Below are 21755 nucleotides of genomic sequence, written 5' to 3'. Positions count from 1 at the left end.
AGTTTAAAAATAACAAGAGCATGTAAAAGGTTATGTATTATCCTCCAAAGTAAGGACATGGAATCTAAAGAGTGATCAGTCTGCATATCCTTAACGTGGAGAGAATAATACAAACACTTTTATCTGTGCTTTTAATTCTTTTTACAATCTTCCTTGCAGCATATGTCTTATCAAACACGTAATCTTCCTGAGAATTTCCTCCATCCTTTTCCTCTTAGTACTATTATTTTTGTTTACAGTGCCCGTTTTGAAATCTCAACAACTCTCTATTAATAACCAATATTGATGAAAGTAGAAGCCAAAACATCTAACTAAACAATTTAAACTTGTATCTGTTGTGTCATTTGTTTTTTAATCTATAATTGAAGTGATTGACTGCATCCTGCTAAGGATACAAAGATCAACCTAAATGTAGTATTGACTAGAAATCAACACTGCTTCTGCTTTCTCTGTATTGAAAACTCAAATTTATGAGGTTGGTGTACATTGTACTGTCAGGTTCCTAAATATATATAGGTGTCTCCCCAGCAAGCAAATGTGAGTTCAAGGTCACTGATGCTTTTAAAGAATTAAAATAGGTGACCATATGGCTACGTTACTTAATTCTTGCCACCATAGCTTCTATAATTTCAACATAGGTATCTGTGGAATGAGCTGAGATATCCATTTATCCAACTTCTGTATATTTCTTCTAATATGATGTTAGCATATTATTTTACTGAATTTTCAGGCAACCACAGCACTATTATTAACTGCAGAATAATTATTTTACTCTCTTGCAGTTATAATGTTAAGAGGCTAACCTGAAAGCCATAAGCAACGTGACAATATAAAAATATAATATTCACATTGCTTTACTAAATGTACAAAGGATGAGAATATTTTTTTCAAAGCACAAGGTTCTAGTTATAAACATCTATGAAGTGAAGCAACAGCAGGTAATAAGGCTCAGGCAGCCTTGATAATACATAAAACCCACACAGGCAATTAGCTGAGTGCTGCTGCTATTGGTTCTGCTCTAGAAGGAAGAGAAGTTAAAAATCCAAATTCTTTGAACCTAACTTGTGAGGAGTGTTAGATTTTTAATATACAAGTTTTATTTTGATTTAGTAAATAGTATCAGTAGAAAACGGATGGAAATATAATATATATTTCTGGGCAGCATTTGAATTTTTATATTACAGTCTAAAACAATGGTCCTTCAACTGGAACAGACCCGAGACCCACCTCAAACTCCCAACATGCAACAGGGGACCCATTTTCACAATTGCCCAACATGGCAGCAACAGCTTTGACACAACCTATCTGGACTGATCTCATGACCCACTTTTTGACCCACTTTTGGGTCACGACCGACCAGTTGAAGACCACTGATCTGTAAACTAACAATTTAAACCTTTAGGGATTAATCCTATTGTCCAACAGAAATACTTTGTTCCCACAAAAGGAATGGGAAGTTATAATGGAATCCAAGACACTCAGACTTATTTTAAATTATGTATTTAATAATGTCACCACATTACAAGGCAAGAAGCCCTCTCCAAGTGACTTGGTCTTTTACTACATTTTGCACCTTTCCATACTGCATTCCTTGTGAGTTTCAGGATTATAACATTAAGAATCTCTACATGCTGGCATAAATCCAAAACTTGAGCACTGACAAGCCAGGGCCCACCTGTAACCGATACTCTCCTTAAGGTAAGTTCACATAGGCACGTTTCAAGTGATGGCTTGCATATATGATTCAATCCCCATAGATCAAATGCCACAGAAATAACTTCTGTATCATCAGCCATGATTTCAAGCCGATATGTTTAAGTGGAGGCTGAAACATATTTCAGTTGCACATTCTTATTTATTCAGCGAATCTCTGTCCAACCATTCAGCAATGCTCATCAAACGATTGGTATATTATTCAGTCATGTATATACATGAATGAAATGGGTTATAACAGCGCAATTTCACACTAGCGAAAACTGTCCCAAAAATATTAATGTCTTTATTATGCATTTATAAAAATCTGGGGCCATTTGCAAATTCTCAAAAGGGATGCTGGCAAGACCCAATGGTTTCCCCACCCCCCCTCCAACTACATCACAAGCAAAATAAAAGGAGGAGCCCAAACCCTTTCCTTTGGTTGCAAAGATGTGGGAGGATAACCATCAACAGAAGGGAGGTCATCTCACTACCCAGGCAGACCTATTATTATGTTCTGCCTGTCTACCAGTGGAAGGTGGTTCTTGCAATAGCAATTATGATCTTCATAGGAAATGTTTCTGACTATGCTCAGAAGCATTAGTTCAAGTTTAGCAGCCAAGTGGCCAGGATATTAGTAGCCAAGCCCAGCTACTAGTGAGATGAGCTCCCTTCTGATACAGATTACCCTTGTCCCTTCACAAACTAAGGTACGGGATTTTCACTTCTAGAATTGAATGGGAGCGGGGCTTGCATTTTCAAGCACTTCCTTTTCAAATACTCACCCCATCCCTAGAACTAAGTATTGCAGTTACAATGTGGATAAACGTAGCAAAATCCCCCTGCTATAAAAAAAAGGTTGGTGCCTGTACAACAGCTGATGAAAACACCCTGCAAGTCTACAAAAAGTGTGACCACAACATAGCTGTGCTTAGCCATTTAACATGATAAAGGCTGATCAACCTTGCAATTTTTTTTACAAAATTTAGTAGCCTTCAAAGAATTTACCAGCCTGCCAGACATTCATTAAAAAAAACACTTTAAAACAAAACAAAATACCAGACTTGGAAAACATGTGGCACTTGTATGTTCTGCTGCAATTCACACTTTTCTCTATGACTCAGCAATGGGACAAGAAACGTATAAATATAAATAAAGAGAAAACCCCTTACAGAGCACTCACACACAGACACACACACCAATGCATCCTCCTTATCTTAATTTATTGAGTTTTAATTCAGTGCAGAAAGCAGCAATGTTCTTTGCAAAAAGATCTGCAGGAAGCTTCTGGCCAGAAAGTATTATTAAACAACTGACAGCTATGTTCAGTGGGTTTTTTAAAAGTCATTCTTATTTTAAGGGCTAGATTCATGCTATGGTGGAATGTGCTACAAACCACTTGGAAGTAATTTCCAGGTTACTGGGGTACAATTTACAGACACCAATATTTACCAGGCTTACTGTTCATGACAAGTGTGAGATAAAAAGGCACTCCTGGCCAGTGGCATTATTTGTTTTTCAACAACAACAACAAAAGCAAGAACTTAGAATCTTGGGGTCTAGGAAAAACCCAAGTTTCTAAATTTGCTCAGACTTAGTAACTCTACAAGAAAAGCAGTACAACCACTCCCCAAAGAGCATGTTGTATGGATTCAGTGTTCTTAACATCCATTTGTTAATACCTTTAAGACACTGGTTTAGATAGGTATTTCTTGGCATTTAGAGAAATAGAGCTCAGTGCCATCAGCAGATTCATGACACTAGATTACAACTGGCAGTGGCTTCATAAAGAGCAAGGATGCAGAACCTCCAGTTGCATCCGACCCATGGAGCCTCCTTGGGTTCCTCCAGGGTTCGGGGTTTGGGGATGCAAGTGGCAGATGTAAGTGGCGCATTCCACCAGCTGACCTCAATGGCGTGGTGAAATGCACACAGAGGAGATGCCAAACTCAAGCAGTACTGGGAGGAGCAACTCCTCCCATTGCTGACCATGTCTGCTCACACACCATCAGAATGACAAGCACCACAGGAAGCCAGGGACTCACATGGCAATGGGATGGAGAAATGGGAATTGCAAGAGGCGCTCAACAAGGGAGGTGCGCAACACGGCCAGCTGCTCCCAGCCTTTCTCAGCATGGAGAAAGGCAAACTGGGCAGGGAAGCTATGACTTTAGTGCATGTGGCTATAGCTAACAGACATCATCTGGCCAGCAGAAGGCCTGGTGGGGGGCAATTCATCAGGCCCTCCACTGGCCAGATTATGTCACTTCTGCTTCCCTGAAATAGAGATTAAGCCATGTTGGCACTGATACCAAGCTTTGGGCGATAAGGCGGATCAATGGTCATGGTGCTGAACCAGTCTCTTCGATTAACATGTACCCTGGTAACACTACAAACAAAATTAAAGGGACATGATAAACAGCAGATATCTAATTTAGATAACATTCATGGCATTCAAACCACTAAAAATAACATAACACCTAACACAGGAAACTAAGGATGAAGATTTCGGAATAATGACAGAACAATGCCTTATTTGCAGATTTCCAATGCACCTACATTATTATCAACATTGTACCACTCCTTTGGTCAATTTTTTGGGTAAAGTTTGTGTTTCTGAATGTTTTAACATGGTAAAACTCTTAATCATATGATAAAGCATATGGAAGGAAGCAGATCATGAGTTCAAAGGGCTATCATGGATTAAACCAGAAGCAGTGACTCAGCGCTAATAGCATCTCTGGTGGCTCCGCCCCTTCAATCTCTGCCCAGCTGGGAAGGGGCAGCCCTCTCCCTAAAAAGGCAGGGAGTGCTGAGCACTGTGCAAGTGCAGATACCATCAGATCTGTTGTTTCAAAAGGCACTCTTGCCAGGATGGGAAGAGAGTCCTGCCTGAACAAGGAGAGCTGAGGACTTTGAAACTGTGGATCCAGCTAGATCCACATTTTCAAAAGGCATCCCTGCCCAAGTGGGGGTAACAACGCTTTAAATTCACTAATCCAGCTAGAATTATGCTTTCAAACATCTCCCTTTTCTTGGGGGGGGGAGGGTCAATCAGGAGAGAGAGAGAGAGAGAGAGAGTGCAGATCGATGGATGCAGGTGGTGGAGATGGTGTATGTGTATCTGGTTGTGAATGGGTGCATGGGGAATGAGGAATGTGTGTGAATGTATGGCAAGTGGATGTATGTGAATGAAAGAGAAAAAGAATGGATGAATGGGGCTGATTGTAACAGACTGCGCCACCACTATCCATCCACTCACAAACACGCCCTTTCTACACCTAAGGGCCTTCGGAGGGAGAGGGGGGATGATTCTGGAGTTTCCTGCTTCCAGGATCGTCCCTGGGCATTTAAACAGAAGCATAACATCCTGGAAGGGAAGAAGGATGCCGTGCCCGTAGCGCCCGCCCTTTTAAAAAACAAAAACCAGGAGCTCGAGCACACTTGCGCTCCAGTGAAAAGTAAGTAAAACAAACAAACAAACAAACAAACAAAAAGCCCCAACCCTGCTCCCCCCCCCCGCTCCGATGTCCCTAGACTCCCCCTGGCCTGACTCCTTCCCTCTGCTGACTCCCACTACTCAGGGGGAGGAGGGAAGAAGCCGGGACAGGTGCCCACACCGCCCACATTCCTTGGGATCATCCCAGGACTGCGAGTAGAACCGGGGTAACCTAGATCTTGGTTATCCTGGGAAAATGGAGGGATCATCCCTGCCTGCTCCCAGGATCCCATTTGGACTCAGGGATGATCCCAGGGGAAAAGACAGGTGTAGAAAGGAACACAGCGTGACTGAGAACGTGTGTGTATCTGTGTGCACCTACGTGTGTGAGAGAGAAACAGTGTGGGATAGTGATGTTCTTAACATCATCTCGACCCCCAACCCCACTCTCTCTTTCTTTCTTATATTCTTAAGAATGTATTAAGAGAATTAAGAGAATTCTTAAGATAGAAACAATGTGAAGTAGTGATGATCTTAAGAGGACAGGGGGAAGAAGGAAGGAAGGAAGGAAGAGTGTGGGGATGGTTCTGGTCCTGCACACTGCCAGCTCTGGCCATGCACACTGCTGATATGCAGCCCACAAGGGAGTACTTCCAAGGGAATGTGGGGGACTATCTATATACACTGAAAGACCCAGGGTGGCTGCGTGGTGACGCTGCATCGATTATACAATGCAGCAGCTACCCTGCAGCCATCACGGGGCTTTCCCACAGAGCTGCAAAGCAAAAAAGTCAGAGTTACCCTGACTTTTTTCTCCGAAGCGAGGTGAGTACGGTGCACCTGCCATCTATTCTTGCTTCAGAGTCACAGCAGAGGTGTGGCAGGGTGGATGGCGACCCTTGATTGATTGCCATCTGCTTGGGCAAAGGGCAGGGGGTGGGCCTGGTGACCAGAAACCCACACTTTTGCTGCTGCATCTGGATTAGCCACTGCCACCCCAACACAGCAAAAGTGCAGTGTTTTGCTTATTGTGGCAGCAACCCACCGCCATATAGGCAGCCCCTAGTTGCCAGTAGAAAATAGGTTGCTCCTTCCTGGATGAGAAAACGTGCCCTACAATATAATTTGAGACAAAGGCATCTTGTTTGCAGCAAGAAAAGGGCATACAGAGGACCTATGAAGCAAGCAATCATTTCCAGCTGTTTGTACCAAATAAGCACTTGTTTCCAGCTTGATGACAGACGTTGTTTCAAGAGCGGTAACAGTAATTATATGTGACCGACCAGGTTTAAAATTCCTGGCTTTCCAACTGTTTGTGTTGCAATTCATTTTTACCTTGATAATGAAACCTTTTATTTCAGAAAAATTCCCGGTCCCTCCCATCTATCCCAAAGAAGTTTACCAATGCACAGAGTAAGTCAACAGCTTCCAAGATAAGTTCTTGATGACCAATTCGAGTAACTCCAAGATCCTCCAGTTCTTGGTGCGTGATACGCAGTAGTTGGTCACCACCAATCTTCTCTCTCTCAAAATTCTTGATATACTGCTGCAGGCAGTCATCAAGACCTAGAACAAAAACAAAAAGAACAGTTGTGAAGGGAAGAAAATCTGATATGTTGTGTGCAAAGTAAGACACTTATAACCTAAATTAGACGCTGACCTGATTTGCCCGTAACACTAAGCCACCAAGGGTTAATTAACCATGGGGCTTCACACCATGCGCTGGCCACCATTTTGAATATGGAAGTCGTGGCAGATGCATGCCGTGTCATGTGAACCTGGGTGTCGTGGGTTATGCGAGAGTTAAACAACCCTCACATAACGCTAATGCAACCATATCTTCTCCAGAAAATCCAGGTCCTTGCATAACCCTAGAATAACCCCAAAGCAACAGTCTCTTTTCCAGAAAATCTATGTTAGGCACTCGCTACACACATTTTTCTGGACATTTGAGCACTCTGAGAATAGCCCAGCAGGTAGATATTCTGCCTAATTTGTTCCTAAGGGGCCTGGTTTGGTGCCTGTTTTTACACACTTGCACACCACTATTCTACTGGTAAAGCCTTGCCATAGCCTTGGAATGCCAGTTCCCCTTCAATTCACACTGCCACTGAGAATTTCCATCTCATCTCATTCTGACATGCTTCTCAGCAAACTGGGATTGATCAAAACACCCACTTTCCCACTTTTAATCTCCCCCCTTTCTCTCTCCAGTCTCTCTACCGTTTGGAGTATCCTTCAGTAATTTGCCAGGCAATTTACCTTTTATTTCGCAAAAGCCCTCTTTATGGAAAAGTTGTTTCTCCCTCATTCCTGGGTAGCTTGCAAGGACATTTCTCTAGTTTGAACAAAGTAGCTAAGTGGTATAGCACATGCTTTAATTACAGTAGGTCCCAGGTTCAATCATTGCATCTCCAGGTACGGCTAGGAAAGAATCCTTCCTGAGATCCCAGAGAGCCTCTGTCAGTCAGTGTTTGTCTATACTGGCTAGATGGACCAATGGTCTGACTCTGACCCAATTTGCATAACACAGCAGGTTATCATGACCTAGCTAACCCACACTAAGCAGCAGTGTGTGCTGGGCACATGTGGCTGATGTTTTGAATATGTGAAAGCCACTGTGGGTTATTTGACAGTTAAACAGCCTTCATATAACCTTCAGTTAGTAAACTAATTGTTTAACCTATGGTAGCTGGGTTCACATGACCAGGGATTGCATATTCAAAATAGTGGCCACACACACGATATACGCCATAGGTCATCATGGGTTAAATAACCGACAACGGCCCAGGTTATGTTGCGCGAATTGGCCTTCAGTATAAGATAGCTTCCTATATTTCTATGTACTCATGAATGCACCTGTAGATTTGGTAAAATGTGCTAGTTTGTAGACTAGCTCTACCAGATAATTGCAGCCTGTTCTCAAGTAGAATAGTGATAGGGCAAAAGAGGTGTCCCCCTCACACCAGATTGAAATTCCCCCCATCATTCATGTTCCAGAACAGCTACCTCCTCAAAAACAGGGTTCAGATGTGTGTAGAGACGTGGGACACAATGGAGCATATTAAATCTTTTTATTCTTCAAATTTGTATCATGGTATTTTGGCCAGGATAGATGAAGTATTGTTATTTTATTGGTATTCATCAATAAAAGATGAGTACCATATTTCAGTGTGCTCATACATTATCAATAAGGAAGGGTAGAGAATTTTGAACAATTACTTAAAAACAATTCAAACTACTCTAAAATAATGGCATCACAAACTAAATAATGGCATCACAAACCTTAACTAAATCTTCATGTTGTAATACAGAAAGGAAGAGAGATCCAGATAAGAAGCTGATACTACTCACTAACCTGGAGCACTAGAACAGTATTTGGACAAAGTAAATGCCCACATAAATTAAACTAGATCAAAGCTAGTAAGAAAACATCCTGTATCAGTGGCATCTACCTCTGACTAAATCACATATGATCAAGGACTCTACTATATATTATACACAATCATATGAATGACTTTCTAAAAAATGAAATAAAAACATGAGCCCTGCTGGATCAGATCAAAGTTCTATCTTGTCCACCAGCGTTCTGTTTTCACAGCGGCCAACCAGATGTCTGTGGGAAGCCTACAAGCAGGTCAAGAAATAGAATACGTGTGTGTGTGTGTGAGTCAGGATTGGGACACTGACAAGGTGTGGTTGAAGGCTTAACCCTTTGTCCCCTGCTACAGTCCTGATCAGTATAAAGTCCTGATCTGATGTAGTCTACATTGCCAAAAAAAAAAAAAGCTTCCTTTTTTTTTTCATTTTTCCCAAGACATTTTCTTCTACAGTTTACATGAAGTCTTAATATGCTCTATACTTCTCACTGCTCTTTAGAGTTCCAGCTCTGGACGAATATTAAACTTGCATCAGTGAATCAGATAAAACATCATAAAGACGGTGCTATACCTGACATTTTTAAAATGGAACCAATTCATTGCCTATATTAATGGGGCCCTCTAACAGTACAGTTAAGGACAAATGTGCATTTTTGTGGTTTTATTAACTTCTAACATTCAAGATGTAGCTGGGATCAAGGAAAGATCTATGCGATTTTGAGGCAATGTGTAATTTGTCAATTTATTATTCTTTGTTACGTTTTCATTTAGTCTAAAAAAATAGTCAAAGAAATAGAATTAAAAAGATAAATTATGCTTTGCCACCACAGACATTTCAAATGTTTTAGTATATGTGCATCTAGTAATAGGAATTAAATTGCTGAAAATGTTCTAAAATTAATGGATTCAAATCCATTTATATGTATGAAAGATTTTATTTTACTATACTTTTTTCTTAGTAGAAAACAAATATGTTAAAATTGAGGCTCAGGTATAATACTATTTATTTACTTATTTATTTTATTTAAGATATTTAAATGCAGCTTTTCAGGTGAACCTCACAAATCTAAGTTTACTACAATAATAAGTGTTCTGTTTTTTCTCCTAAAGCTGTGAGCTGTGTATATTAGAATGCTGATGTGCTCAAAAAGAAGCAAATGAGTCTTAATGGCAAACTGTTACATAATCAAATATGGAAAGCAGGGATAGGCAACCTGGTAACCTCCTATAATTCCTGACTATTGGCCATGCTAGCTGGCGCTGATTGGATTTGTAGCCCAAAACATTTGAAGGGTTCCAAGTTTCATACCTGTGTCCCACAGTATCAAGCTTTTAGAACCCTTAGAATGAAAGTAACTTTTAAAGAATGAAGTGCAAGGAAGTAAAATAATATAATCAAAATAGGCATATAATGAATAAAAACAAGAAGGAAAAAATACATCAACAGCAAGGAAAACAACAGAGGTGGTAAGCTCACTGCTTACACCAAATGGAGAAATCTGAGCAGACGACCAAGAGAAAGCAGAGGAACTCAACTCATATTTTGCCTCTCTCGTTACATCCAAAGGAAATGATGGGTTGAGTGGAATACACTGTGAGCGAACACAACAGGGGAGGGTGCAGATCACTAAGAATGTGGTCCAGGAACATCTGGCCAATTTTAATGCCTTCAAGTCCCCGGGCTCTGATGAAATACACCCTAGAATACTGAAGGAACTGGCTGAAATGCTGGCAGGACCTCTGTCAATTATCTTTGAGGAGTCCTGAAGAACTGGGGAAGTGCCAGAGCACTGAAGAGCAAATGTAGTCCCCTCTTCAAGAAAGGAAAAAAGAGGATTCCATTAATTATCAACCAGTGAGCCTAACATCAATCCCTGGAAAGATGTTAGAGCAGGAAATAAAGCAGGCCATTTGTAAGCATCTGGAAAACAATGCTGTGATTGCTAAGTGTGAGCATGGCTTTGTAAAAACATAGATCATGTGAGACAAATCTTGTCTCCTTCTTTGACAGGAGAATACTGTGGACATAATCTACTTCAATTTCAGCAAAGCTTTTGACACAGTTCCACATGTCATTCTCATTGACCCTGTTCAGACAACACGCTAAGCCAAGGTTGTTAAGAATTTTGAGCTAAACATTATTGCTTAGAGTGTCATGTGAACCATGACTTAATGTGTCAGGTGAACCATTCCTAGCCATGGTAGCTACATAACCATATAGCTTAAACATGCTCACTAACCATTTGCTGCAAAAGAGTTAGCAGACTAGCCATGGCTTAGCATGTTATCTGAATAGACCAATTGACAAGCTGTTGAAGTTGGGCTTTGATGGCACTACAGAAAGGTGAGTCCACAACTGGCTGGCTAACTGCACTCAAAGAATCAGCATTAATGACTCTAAATTGAGTTGGACATCAGTAACCAGTGGAGTACCACAGGTTCTGTCTCGGGGCCAGTATTATTTAACATTTTTATTAATGATCAGGATAATGGGATTGATGAGCTTCATATCAAATTTGCAGATGACACAAAACTGAGAGGTCTTGCCAACACTCATTATGACAGAATGAGTCAGCAATCTGATTTGGACAGATTGGAAGATTTGGCTGAGAGGAACAAGATGTCCTTTAACAAGGAGAAATGTAAGGCATTACGCTTAGAGAAGAAAAATGTAGGGTACACTTACAAGATAGGGGATTCATGGCTTGGAAGCACTACATCAGAGAAGAATTTGGGTGTGGTCATCGACAGCAAGCTAAAACAAGTCAGCAGTGCAAGATAGAAGGGCTAACACAGTCCTGCATTAGAAGAAGCATTGTATCCTGTGAAGTCCTTATTCCTCTCTACTCGACACCAGTGAGACAGCACCTAGAGTATTGTGCACAGTTCTGGGCACTGCATTTCCAGTAGGACATTGGCAGGTTAGAACAGGTTCAGAGGAGGACAACAAAGCTGATACAGAGACTTGAGGACATGCCCAATGAGGACAGGCTGAAGAAACTTGGGATGTTCAGTCTGAAGAAAAGAAGACTGAGGGAAGACATGTTAGCAGCGTTTAGGTTCATAAAAGGGTGCCACACAGAAGATTAAGAACTATTTTCCATTGCCACAGAAATTAGGACTTGAAATAAATTATAGCTATCTAGATTTCAATTAAATAAAAAGAAGAACTTCCTGACAGTAAGATCTGTACAAGTCTACCTACAGAGATTGTGGGTTTTCTATCTCTGGAGGTTTTTAAGAAGAGGCTGGGGGCAGCCACCTCTCATGGATGGTTTAATTGGTTTTCCTGCACATTGCAGAGGGTTGGACTAGCTGATCCTTGTGGTCCCTTCCAACTCCACAATTCTAAAAATCTATGGGTATCTCTACACCTAAGGGTATAGCAGGAGGGAGGGGGGAGGATCGCAGACTTACCTGATTCCGCAATCCTCCTCCAGAGTCTAGATGGTCATGCAACATCCCAGAAGGGAAGAGGGATGTCGTGGCTGCCATTTATTTATTTATTAAGAGGAGCCAGTCGCACAGCAAAAAAAGTGAAAGGGGGGGCATGGGCGCAGAGCCTCTCCTTGCAGCTCTGTGCCCAGCCCTGCTACTCATGGGGAAGGGATGACCTGGGAGTGGCAGCCACACCACCCATGCTCCTTGGGATGGTCCCAGGACCGTGGAAATATCAGGAAATCTGCAGTCTCAGATATCCCGGGGAAAGTCCCTGGTCATCCTGGGTTGCCCCCGGGATACCCTGTGCATTATATGAATGCACAGGGATGACCTAGAGACAACCCTGGGATATCTGGCAGGTGTAGACATGCCGTATGATTCTAAGTGGCATGTCATTTGATACCATAAGCCTTTCTGGCATACTATGCAAAGAAGCTTCTTAAATGTTGCTTTACAAGTAATTTGAAAATATTCATTAAACACTCTACTTAGGTGAACATATTCTCTTAAATTTTGGAAGTACACTTTGTCAAGAGGAGACAAGATTGTGCAAAATGTGGAGGTTGCTTCCTTTAATGTCAACTGCCACTTTAAAGGAAGTGAACACTTTTACCCCGTTCACACATTATCAGAAGTTCCACAGAATTGGGAAGGTGGGGCTTTTATGGCTTTGTGGAATGACGCTTCCTCCATTTCAGCTCAGCACTACTGCAAATACAGTTTATGTGCTGCAAATAGACAGGGATATGCAACAAAAAGACCACAAAATGCCCCCCCCAAAAAAAAAATTAAAATTAAATCCATCAGAGGAAAGCAGAAAAACCCACAATGTCCATCTAACCAAAGTAGGTAATTCCTTCCCAAACCCAATCTGCAGACAGACTTTGAGCCAGGGGGTGGGGGGAATCCATTTATTCAGTTGGTCACAGATGCTCAAGGTGAAATGGTAAAAATGCTTTCCTAACCAAAGTGAGAAAAATCACAAATATATCCTGCATACTTTTGTCCAGTTCTGTGTTCTTACCGTATTAGACGGTATCATAGCCTTGGAATGAATTCAGTGATGTGGAGTGGACAATTTCCAAAACATAACAATTTCCAGTGCTTTATTTTTCCATGGGAAATTTTCCATTTTATAAGTTCATTAATACAAATTAAATGTATGCCAATTGCAAGTACAATATTGTATTGTATTTGAAATATTGAAACTACTTGGCAGTTTCAAAGTTCTAATTAATATTTTTTAGGCAATTATCCCTGGGAGACATATATATCATTGAAATGCATAGTCAGAGTAAATGGAACTAATAAATAGTGACAGCAAAACTGAAGGTGCCCCAACAACAAATGAGTTGAATGCTGTTGAAATAGAAGAGTGCTTCTCAGCATAATCATGCAGACTTCTCTGAGTTGCTAAAATCAATTTAGTGTATTAACAGTTTTCAATATCTTTGGTTTTCTTATTAAATTTAAACAGTGTAAGGAAAGTGTTGTCTTTAAATGTTTACAAGCCTTCCAATAAAAATTTCTATATAATACAACTTTTCAATCACATTAAGTTATTTAATTTTTAATTCCCCCCTCAAAAAAATTTCAGGTCAAATACTTGAGGTGCATTTGGACAAATAATTAACAGGGGTATTTTTAAAGCTTTGTTATCTACTAAATATAAGTAAAATAAAGATGCTAAATTAGATCTATGACAGATGTGGGCAATTTGTGACCCTCCAGATGTTTTGGCCTATAGCTCCTTATCAACTTTAGCCAGCATAGTCAGTAGTGAGAGATGATGGGTTTGTAGGCCAAAACAGCTGGAGGGCCACAAATTGCCACTCCTGTTCTAGGTCATCAGAATATTTTTCAATGCAAACCGAAAATTCCCCCGTGCAACAAAATGGGCATAGTACAAATAAAATGTCATTTACATTGAGCAGTACTGATTCAAGGCTCGAAGGGACCTACAGCATAACACCCTTTTGGGTAAGTTTACCTGGCAGTGTGCAAAGGTGTGCAAAAGTCCTTTAAATTTAGCAGTAGCTGCCATTTAAATTTCTATTCAATTATCCGGGGTGCCTCTTAGATAGCATCACTCGAAGCATTTAGGAAAAATTAAATGATAGACCCCAGTGGGCCATAGTGGTGCTCCAAGACTCTGTAGGAAATTTAAATGGTGGATCCAAATGGATACAGAAAAGCAGGGCCAAGGGCAAACATCAGAGGTGGGAGCAGCTAGGAAACTGGAGCCCTGCAATGTCTGAGGATGATGAATGCTGATGCCATTCCTGATAACAGTCAAACTATTGGCCCATCTAGCCAGATATTGTCTACTTTGCCTGGCAGGCGCACTCTAAGATATAAAAGGCTAACTTTCCCAAAATGAAGTCCACTGAACTAAATATTCCAGGGACTTATTCTTGCAAAGTACGTACACTACAATCCAGCTATTGTGAGGGTTACTGTCCTGAAGGCATGAGCAGTCAAGCAGGTAGGATTTCCACACCAGGATCAGACCTCTCTATGGAGTGTGATGTGGCTATGGAAATGCCCCATGTGATTAGAAAGTGAGGCATATCTACCAGTGTTTTATGTTAGGAAATGGAAATAGAATGGTTTTGGAACGGAAACTGCCTTGGTCGCCCTGTAGGATGACCTTTGCCGGGAGAGAGACAGGGGGAGTGCGACCCTGTTGGTTCTCCTGGACCTCTCAGCGGTTTTCGATACCATCGACCATGGTATCCTTCTGGATAGGTTGTCTGAGCTGGGAGTTGGAGGTACTGCGTTGCAGTGGTTCCGCTCCTTCTTGGATGGCTGATTCCAGAAGGTGGTGCTGGGGGATTATTGCTCTTTGCTGTGGCTCCTAAGACATGGGGTTCCACAGGGCTCTATCTTATCCCCTATGCTGTTTAACATATACATGAAGCCGCTGGGGGAGGTTATCCGGAGATGTGGGCTGAGGTGTCATCAATATGCGGATGATACCCAGCTCTACATTTCCTTTTCATCAAACCCAGGTGAGGCAGTGGCTGTTCTGAACCAGTGCCTGGGCACAGTAATGGACTGGATGAGGGCTAATAAACTGAGACTCAATCCAGACAAGACAGAGGTACTGTTAGTGGATGGTTCATCTGTCCGGCGAGGTGATGTTTGCCCTGTCCTGGACAGGGTTTCACTCTCCCTATAGGATCAGGTCTGTAGTCTGGAGGTGCTCTTGGATCCAGAACTGTCACTTGAGGCACAGGTGAACTCAGTGGCAAAGAGCACCTTTTATCAGCTTAGGTTGATATACCAACTGCGCCCTTATCTGGACAGAGATAGCCTAGCTACAGTTATCCATGCTCTGATAACCTCTCGTTTGGATTACTGCAATGCGTTATACGTGGGGCTGCCTTTGAAAACGGTCCGGAAGCTTCAGCTGGTACAAAACAGGGCAGCCCGTTTACTAATAGGGACTGGCCGGCGAGGGTCTTGCTATTTACTGTGTAATCTGTACAGCACCATGTACATTGATGGTGCTATATAAATAAATAAATAATAATAATAATAAATAGTCCTTTTACAACTTTATTGGCTGCCAGTCCAGTTCCAGGTCCGCTTCAAAGTGCTGGTATTAACATTCAAAGCTCTAAATGGTTTGGGTCCAGGTTATTTGAAGGAACGCCTCCTCTCATATGTACCTGCCCGAACCTTAAGATCATCCACAGAGGCCCTTCTCTGTGAGCCCCTGTCAAAGGAAGGGAGGCAGGTGGCTACTAGGAGGAGGGCTTTCTCTGTTGTGGCACCCTGGCTGTGGAATGAGCTCCCCAGAGAGGTCTGCCTGGCACCTACACTGCACTCCTTTCGTCACTAGCTGAAGACCTTTTTATTCTCTCAATATTTTAACACTTAATTTTAACTTAAATTTAAATTTTACTGTTCTAATTCTGTATTTTAATCTTATATCAATTTCTGCTGCATGGTTTTATCCTGGTTGTACTTTTTATACTGTATTTTGTATTTGTGTTTTTAGACTGTTGGTTGTTTTATTATGTTTTTAATTTTTGTGAACCGCCCAGACAGCTTCAGCTATTGGGCGGTATAAAAATGTAATAAATAAATAAAATAAAATAAAATAAATTAGGGTGGTGACAACATGCAGAGGTTTCTCACAGAGACCTTTCTAAATAATGTGTACTGTAGAGACACTTTAGAAGAATGGAAGTAAAAAAAGCAGGGATACACCAGCTTAAGAAGACAGTAAACTGTGACCATAGTTTATGAGATTCCATTTTGCATATGTGCTGAATAAAGCAACCTACCTATATTTTTAGTTCAGAGCCCATTTTCATTCATCAGAACTTGATACTTGAGACATGTATTAAATTCTCAGACATCTGTTCTACAAGCAAGTGTTAAATGCCTGCTACAAAAGTAGTAACTGTCTTTTCGAAGAATGTTTCTAAGTTAGTGCCATAAATGAATACCACTCTAACAATTCAATGTTTTTACTAAACCTTAAAGTTCTTTTGATGCTCAGGTTTTAACTGCTGCCCTGAAGTCCAATTTCATCTATTGTAATGTACATCTATGTAGGGCAAATAGTTCTTGGCTTTACGTTAAAACTAGTATGACTTTAATATGATAGATTTATAGTACCATGTCATAGTTGCAGTGTATCACTGGTAGAGAATTTCGCTTTGTTCCATGAAGCAGTTGCTTTGTAATGAGGGCACAGACAATAAATTATTTCTGAATGTAATGGGAAAATAAGGTTAAGGGCTTTGAACCAGCAGCATGTGCGATGACTTTGTAACAGGCCAAGCACTGTCTAGCAAATGCAGGGTTAAAACTAACAAAAGTCTCTATTCATTTTTCTCCACTAAGTTGTTTAATGGCTTGGTAATTTCCAAGATGCAGCTGTGCAAACAATCTTTCACGTCTAGCTACTTATCAATGGATCTCAGTCCTTAATCTGCCCATCCCTCTCTCACTTAATAAGGGGGTGAAAGTTTATGAGAAAAATCAAGAATTTTACACATACTATTATGTTGGAAACATTCTAAAAGCATTTAGTTTGATCATTCCATTTTCATTTAGAATCACTGTACAAACACCAAATGTTAAATGAAACTATTAGACTGTAGCATTTCAGAGGCTAAAAAACATGCTTCAAACAGTTCAAGCCACTAGTTATGTTAATTTCCTAGATTTCAGTGAATAAGTAACTTAGTACTGATTCTTTCTAAATAACCAAGAATTATTTGGAACATATTAATTGGTGCGTATACATGAATCTTATTTTAAAGTGTTTGTAATATGGCAAGATTGATTTCAAATGAAGTGAACATTTTAAAACTCCCAGGAAGAAATTCATGTTTGTGAACAATGTTGGAATTTTAATTCATAAAGATGTACCAAGTGTTATAATTGCTTCCTTCAGCAAATCAGTAATTCACTTATCACAATGAGCCTTAACAGCAGGAAATCGTATTTAAGACTTCTTCTACAGCACAAAAGATTCTTCTCGAACATATTGTTAACACATTGAAAGCTACCCTAAGAAGGGGTAGGTGAAAAAGTTATTATACTATTTGCACAATGTGTGCAAATCTATGATAACATCCCTTCTATAGACTACACAAAATTCTAGGGAAATCAGTAAAGAACTAAATAGGGAAAATGAAGAACATTTGTACTTGTATAAGGTGCTGGTTCTAACCTACAAAGTCTTACACGGCTCAGGACCACAATACCTGAAGGAATGCCTTTCCCAACATGAACCTACCTGTATACTATGCTTGAGCATCTAAGGTCCTCCTCTGGATACCAACTCCAAGGGAGGCTTGGAAGACAGCAACAAGGGAGAGGGCCTTCTCTGTGGTGGCTCCTCAATCGTGAAATGGTCTTCCTGGCCCACCTGGTGCCAACATTGCTATCTTTTTGGTGCAAGGTCAAGACCTTTCTCTTTTGCCAGGTATTTAGTAATATGTGATGATCTTAACAAATTTCGGATCTGTTTTTAGGTACTGTTGACAGTTTTAGATGTGTGTTTTTGTGTATACTGTATGTTTTTATGGTTTTAAATTTTGTGTATTGTTTTTAATTGTTTTAATCTTACGTAAACCACCCCAGAGAGCTTTGGCTATGCGGCAGTAAGAAATGTAATAATACCCAGTAGAAAAATATCTCCTATATAAGGCTATGAGATATTGGCACATTCCAAAAACCAATCTAGCTACAGAAAAGTTCCATTCTTCTATATAAAGATGTAGAATTAGAATTAAATGTATTAACAGCAGCAAGATTTATTATGATCATGCGCTGGAAATCTAGTAGTTAGCATTTGGAGTATGAATGGTTGTATAAGGTTTGCAAGATTTTAATAATGGAAACAATAACAAAACCATACCCATTATATAAAGCACTTCTTTGCGTCAAATCAGGACTCCTTGTCCTGGTTTGCATGTTACAATAATCCAGGGCAGTGTGCTTTTAATGCTGCCCAATCACCTCTGGTCTGTGTTTTGTTTAGCATGATGTGCAATCCCAGACCTCTGGCTTGTCTCTCCACAACAGGCCAGAAAAATAACTCATGGTTTGTTGTTGGGTTGATCCTCTCTCAGAGGAGAGAAAGCCAGATGTCATACTAAATAGACCACGGACAGAAGGTTTGTGGTTTGTTTAGCCACTCCCATTTGCAGCAGGTGCAATTAGGCAGTGCTTAGGAGCATGTTGTGCATAAGGAAGGAACCCTGGGTTATTATGATGTGTGAACCTTCCCCTTTCCTTTTCTCCTAAGCTTTAATGCCAATTATTATTTACAGGGACACAGCAGTGTCCCTGTAGTTAAGGTCAGAGAATAGATAAAGCATTCTACCGTTATAAAGGATTAAATGGGGGGTGGTCATTCTAACATTCATAAAATCAAAAATGTTTCACCAATCTTCCTGAAATTTACATGTGGCAGAAAGAAATGCTGGTTTTACATACCCTGAAATTTTCAAGGGGATTGGTAAACGATGGAGGGTAGTTTAAAGTACAAAAGAAAAAAACACCTTTCTGAATCAAAATGGTTCTGATAATTTAGGCTGGTGATTTTTTTTATCCAAGAAATTTGGAGTATTCAGCCCCTTACCTATTAATCCAATTGTGGTCTCTTCATTCTCTTTTATTGTAGTTGGTGGAATGGCTTTTTTAAAAATTCCCTTCAGTTGATTTTTAATTAATATTTATTCATCCTATTAGAATGAATTCAGAGGACTTCTTCAGGGATAGCACAACACATGCTCAGTAGCGTCGCTCTCCCCCTCCCTCCTGCATCAGATAGATTAGAATGTTGAAAATAAAATGGTGGCCTGCTTTCTCTAGCACAGATATTTCCTTAGTGGAATCATCAGTGTCTTCTCAGAAGTAAGGGTCAGGCATGGCAGGAGAAGCACCAGGGCTTATACAGCCTCTCTGTCTTCCTTGGTTGTATTTTGAGCTAAATGACCCTCTGAGCACACCAACCTGTTGGATCCATGTGCTCTCTTGTGCCCTCCACACCCAAGCCACCGGCATGCCCCCTTTCCTCCCTTCCCAATCTTATTCAAGGTAGTGAGACCAATCTCAGGAGAGATGCCACCACAGAGCTTTCTGAACATGGGTTTCCCCCTCCAAGGACATAGCTCTCTACAGCCTCAAACGGAACTCCATAGTATCTTATGCCCCCTTTACTCACACTGTCTGAGGCCGTAGGATTGCTCTTTAAACATAGCTGTTGCAAATATCTTTTTTGTTGTTGTAAAAAAGTAAATAAAAAATAATGTATGAATCAGATGCCAAATACATAGATCCTTCAGCTAGTTGGAAATAGTGACACATGTCACAGAATTGTTTTGAAGATACAACAGATCTTATCACAAAGAAAGGTGCTGTGAATGGTGTGGAGAATTCAAAGATACTTTAAAAACAAACCCATACTTGCATATGATCTGAACTCACTTATTCAACACCAGTTCTTCAGCATCTCAAGCAGCAATCAGGTTGAACCTAGGATCTTGGGCATGCAAAGTATATATGGCATGGCACCCACTCATGTCTTTTCCCACTGGAGGCCAGCTAAGCCTATTAAAGGATGCAATATAAGTGCTCCTGAAATATTGAGTTTGTTCTGACTCTATACTGTTTAGCTTCACCCTACCTAGTGCCTGTTTACACTTCCCTGTGACTGTTTGCATTCTCTTTCCCTCCTTATTGTTTACTACAACTTTATTAGATTGTAAGCCTATGCGGCAGGGTCTTGCTATTTACTGTGTAATCTGTACAGCACCATGTACATTGATGGTGCTATATAAATAAATAAATAAATAAATAATAATAATAATGGTTATACGGTTATTCTTCGAGTGGAAGGCCAACATTTCAGGCCCACTGCTTGTGGAACTGATGGATTCTTTTAGACTTCCTCACTTTTTTATTCAAAAGGTATTATTTACTGAATGTCAATAATGATTTATATGCAGCATATATACTATTGTCAGATTTAGGTCTCATCTACACATGCAGCCTTTTGGAGAGTGGGAAGGGACGATCACAGAGTTTTGCACTTCCAGGATCGTTCCTCAGGGGCCACACGCCAGCAAGTTGTCCCAGAAGTAAAGAGGGACGGTCCAGGGTGACATGTTGTTGTTTTTTAAAAAATAGGAGGCAATTGTGCAGGCATGATCCTATGCAAAGGTGAGATTTTTTTAAAAAAAACTGGAAGATGCCAAGCACCATCCCAAAGATGGTGAAAAAGCTCTCCCCCTCACCCCCCGATGCCCATGGACTCCCCCCCACCCCTTTTTCTGAGCCTTGCTATTTGCAGGGAGGAAGGACCCCGAGAGGGAGGGAGAGCCGCACCACCTGCGGAGCTCAGGATGGTCCCAAGACAGTGGAAAAAAATGGGGGAAAAGCAGTCCCAGCTATCCCGGGAAAACTGAGTGCTCGTCCCCGGTTCACCATGGGATCTGCTGTGTGTCATTTGGACACTCAGGGATGACCTCGTGACCACCCCGGAATAAATGGCAGGTGTAGATTAGGCCTTAGAATTAAAGAGAGAGAGTGCCAGATATAAGAGGAGAATCTAAGCCTTTACTTTCTGTACATTAGAAACAGTTAGGAGACTGGAAATGTAATGTCTGTATCAAGCCATGAACTAGCCATGTGTAATAATTAATGGTTTTACTAGCACAGTTAGCAGTAATGCAGCCTGTATTGTCTTGGCCTAGAGAAGCTTTCCCCAAACTGGTACCTACCAGACATGTTGGACTACAACTCCTAGCATCCCCAGCCATCATGGAAGGCACCAGGTTAGGAAAGGTTGACCTGGAGACTCTTTTCTGAAAATTTGTGTCCAAAATCTTTCAGCAAATTCCAATTTTTGAATAAGTATTATATTACAAGTAGGACCTGCAAACAAAGTTGCAGCAGCATGGAGTCCTATTCAGGATTTACTATTTTTTATTTTATTTCTTACATTTTAGATCACCCACCCAATAACACTGGGCAATGTACAGATAAATTCAAAACATAAGCAGTAAAACAATGACAATGAAACAGCACAAGATAAAACTAGCAGTGGGGAAAAATAATATAGCACATAATAAAATCAAAAGTAAAACCAGCACTAGAGAGAAAACACTGCAAAGATCAAAAAGCAGGAATATGCATGGGGTAATAAAAAGGTGTTTTAAGGACTCTATTCTATTCTTCCTCCTGCCCCCCGCCCCCAATTTTCTGTCTTCTCCCAGCACAAGGGTCCCTTAGTACCCCATGCCCATTGAGCCTGCTCAGTCCTCACT

At 40.8% G+C, this 21755-nt stretch overlaps 1 protein-coding gene across 4 annotated transcripts in view; it reads right to left on the bottom strand.

The window, feature by feature from the left end:
- The window catches only part of CNKSR2 (connector enhancer of kinase suppressor of Ras 2), a 183588-nt gene that overhangs the window by 140378 nt on the left and 21455 nt on the right, over window positions 1–21755 (bottom strand). For all 4 annotated transcript variants that reach the window (XM_063126460.1, XM_063126462.1, XM_063126463.1 and 1 more), the window contains exon 2: window positions 6537–6700. In XM_063126460.1, the coding sequence (XP_062982530.1) occupies window positions 6537–6700 (164 nt within the window). The remainder of the gene's footprint in view (window positions 1–6536; window positions 6701–21755) is intronic.

This window comes from Elgaria multicarinata, chromosome 5, assembly GCF_023053635.1.
Source record: "Elgaria multicarinata webbii isolate HBS135686 ecotype San Diego chromosome 5, rElgMul1.1.pri, whole genome shotgun sequence".
Taxonomy (NCBI): domain Eukaryota; kingdom Metazoa; phylum Chordata; class Lepidosauria; order Squamata; family Anguidae; genus Elgaria; species Elgaria multicarinata.
The sequence above is the reverse complement of the archived record's forward strand: the minus strand, read 5'-3'. Positions and strand labels throughout refer to the sequence as shown.